The sequence below is a fragment of the Octodon degus genome, unplaced genomic scaffold (genome assembly GCF_000260255.1).
Source record: "Octodon degus isolate 3935 unplaced genomic scaffold, OctDeg1.0 scaffold00085, whole genome shotgun sequence".
Classification (NCBI taxonomy): Eukaryota; Metazoa; Chordata; class Mammalia; order Rodentia; family Octodontidae; genus Octodon; species Octodon degus.
The window spans coordinates 4,129,320-4,132,301 of NW_004524661.1; the positions used below are offsets into that span (position 1 = coordinate 4,129,320).

The following is a 2,982-nucleotide window of genomic DNA, read 5'->3' on the forward strand; positions in this document are numbered from 1 at the left end:
CACCCTCTCTCATCTCCAACTGGAACACAGGGACTCAGCCTCTGAGAACATCCACCCCAAGACCTCCCTATTGTCCTATTCTGTACCCCACATCGCCCTGTGATCGACATCCACCCACGGTCAATTTCTCTTTTGCCCCATTTTTTTTTTTTTAAGCCAGGGTCTCACTACATCACTCAGGCTGGCCTCTAACTCACTGTGATCCTCCTGCCTCAGCCTGCAGTGTGCTGGGATTGCAGGTGTGCTACCACGCCACCAGCCTCAAGTCAATTTCCTTTCCAAGAGGAGTCCTAAGCCTCCTGCCTGGATGACTCCTCTGCTCAGCTCTCTGCTCCCTGCAGGCTTCAGGGTGGAATTTGCTCCCTTTGCTGCCTCCAGCTGGGACTCGATCTCGCCTGGGCCTCATATGAGAAGGCTGGGGACTCCTCTAACAACACAAATCACCTTTGACCTGGTGACAAGATCTGTAGTGTAGACTCTGACTTCTATGGCTCTAAGATCTCTTTTCTTCACACTTTAGTATTTGATTGGGATCTTTTTGGGTGACCAGGCTTGATGTCTTTTCTATTTCTTTCCAGAGCAGAGGAAGGTGATGGTAAAGTTTGCACTGTTTGGATGTTACAGAGGAAGACTCTGGTTGGACCTTCTTGGCATCTTGGGGCCCCAGGTTTTGGTTCCTAAGAAACCAGGGTCATGGAGAAGATTTGGAATGATAGCATAAGGTGGGGAAAGTTGGCCTTGGGCTGGCATCAGGACCCCACACCTGCAGCCTCCTGGCCTGATTTCCTTTCTACTCCTAGGCTAACAAATTCAGCTGACAGAATGAGGCAACAAAACTTGCTGGAACCATGACACCATTTTTATTGTCAGTAAGAAAGTGCCACACTTTAGAGATGATCAGCTAAAAAAGAAGCTGGGTGGTTGTATTACAAAATGTAAAGTAAAAAAAAAAGAAAAAAAAACCCTGTTAACTAAAAATAAGAATAATTAAAAGCATCTCTGTTCAGTTAAGTACCAGAACCTAGACAATGAAATGAAAACACAGCTCCTTAGACTGAAGAAACTGGGTTTTGAGAAGACGTGGCTAGGTTGTGGGGGGAGCATGTGAGGGGAGCTCCTTTTTGGTCCAATAAGCAGGCATGGGGCTTCCTTATCCACTGGGTCATCTCCCTTGCTGAGGCCACCACAAGTGAAGCCAAGCTCAATGTCACCAAATGTTAGGACTCAATCAGCCCCTCTGTGTCTCCTGGGCAATGACACCTTCTGGGAGCAGTTTCTCCATTCTCTGAGGCTCTGATGTCACAGCTGGGCACCTCTCCAGGAAGTTCTGCTCCAGCAGGCCCTGGGTAGCTGCGGTCTGCAGCATCTCACAGGTCAGTGGACAGGAAGTCCGGGAGCTGCTTGCCTTCTTCAGGGGATTTGCTGGCCAGCTGTCCAGGGAAAGAGAATAAACAAACACAACCTGAGGTGGAGGTGGGATTCTCATGAGCATCAGGGTAGAGCTTTCCGGGCTCTCCATGCTGACCTGTGCCCAAAGCGGATGGAAGGACAGGTGCCATGACGTGGAGTCAGGTTAGAAAGGTGATACTGAGGGTGGTCAGGGTGGAGCTGTGCTGGCTCCTGACCCTTCCCTCATTCTGTGAGCCTGGGCACGTCATTTACCATGTGAGCCTCATCAAATCGTCAGGAGGATAGACAGCTTAAGATCAAGCAGGATAATGCTTGGGAAGTACTTATCATGGTTCCTGACTCACAGTTTGCTGGAAGCAGACTTGTGATTTTTAGAGCAGCGCAGTTCTGATTTAACGTTACCTTGAGGATCAGAAGGGCCATGGTTCCCTCTTGATCTTGAGCAAAAACTTAGAAGCAACAACAGGGGACAGGATTTCAAGAGTCAGTAATTCAAAGCTAACTTTTAGTTTGGTGAATTTTTAAAAATAAATAGACTAGGAAAATGCTTCTCCCAGAAAAGAACTTTCCGTTTCCAAAGACAGCTGACTGCTAGAGCTTGAATAGGTACTCAAAAGGGCAACTTAGGTGAGGGGTAAGCTACCTACTCATTCTGAGGTCACAGGGACCCTGTGGGACCCCCGTGGGGCCATTGTTGGTCAAAGGAAGCAGGCAGGGTCCAGAAAACATACTGGGCATGTGTCCCAGGCCTCAGGACCCCCTGGCCATGCCTCCTGGGAGCAGCTACATGTGAATTCACACAGCACACAGCCTACTGTGTCATTCTCTCCCTTCCTCCCTCCTCCCAGGATTCTCCTTCCTGTCACACAGCTGGGTCCTCACCATTGTTTTGAAGAACTGATTGACTTTCTTCCTTGTTAGCGTCTTCTTGTCACTGTCTGAGGGGTGGAGGAAGGTCTGGCTGAGGCGGGGAGATGTGCTGGCTTCATCCATGCCAATCCCACCTGCTACAGAGAGTGTGAGGGCTGGAAGGAGAGAGTGGAGACCCAGGGGAGGGAGGGGGGAGAGGGAGAGAGAGGGGGGAGCGCTCCCAGCCAGCCGCGGGGTGGGGTAGGGATCTCACTGGGACTCAGGCTGAGACCGCGCTGGTGCCTGCTGTCCTGGAAAGCCAGATCTCCATGAATGTCACCCATCAGGGGATCCAAAGTCAGAAAGAAGTGTAGCTACGTTCACACATCTCTTTCGGGCCCCAAAGCCCAAGATACAACCAGGAAGAATTTGATCCAGAGCAGAAAGCCCAGTGTCCCCCATGCCCCCGCCCTGACTCTGGCCCTTTGTCGAGTGGTGAAGTACAGTGAAGGCAGCCTCAGAGAGGAGACCTGGGCTCAGGCCCCATGCGTAGGCACTGGCTGCCCTGTGATCTTAGGCAGTCACTTTCGCCTGGACTTGTAAATTGCCTAGAAGGATCAAGAAAGGCTCTCAACCTCAGCTGCACGTTGAGAGCACAGTTTAAATAAAGACCATTCTTGAAACTGTCTCATTGCTATTTGTTTCTCAATAAAATTATGGAGA

The 2,982-nt window shown here is 50.3% G+C and overlaps 1 protein-coding gene across 1 annotated transcript in view; it reads right to left on the reverse strand.

The window, feature by feature from the left end:
• Nucleotides 1-951: 951 nt before the first annotated feature.
• Nucleotides 952-2,982, reverse strand: part of Dock2 (dedicator of cytokinesis 2) — a 478,084-nt gene continuing 476,053 nt past the window's right edge. Inside the window, exons 51-52 of the mRNA XM_004637060.2 lie at nucleotides 2,293-2,435; nucleotides 952-1,430 (exon numbers count right to left, since the gene is read on the reverse strand). Of these exons, the coding sequence (XP_004637117.2) occupies nucleotides 1,368-1,430; nucleotides 2,293-2,435 (206 nt within the window). The 3' untranslated portion in view covers nucleotides 952-1,367. The remainder of the gene's footprint in view (nucleotides 1,431-2,292; nucleotides 2,436-2,982) is intronic.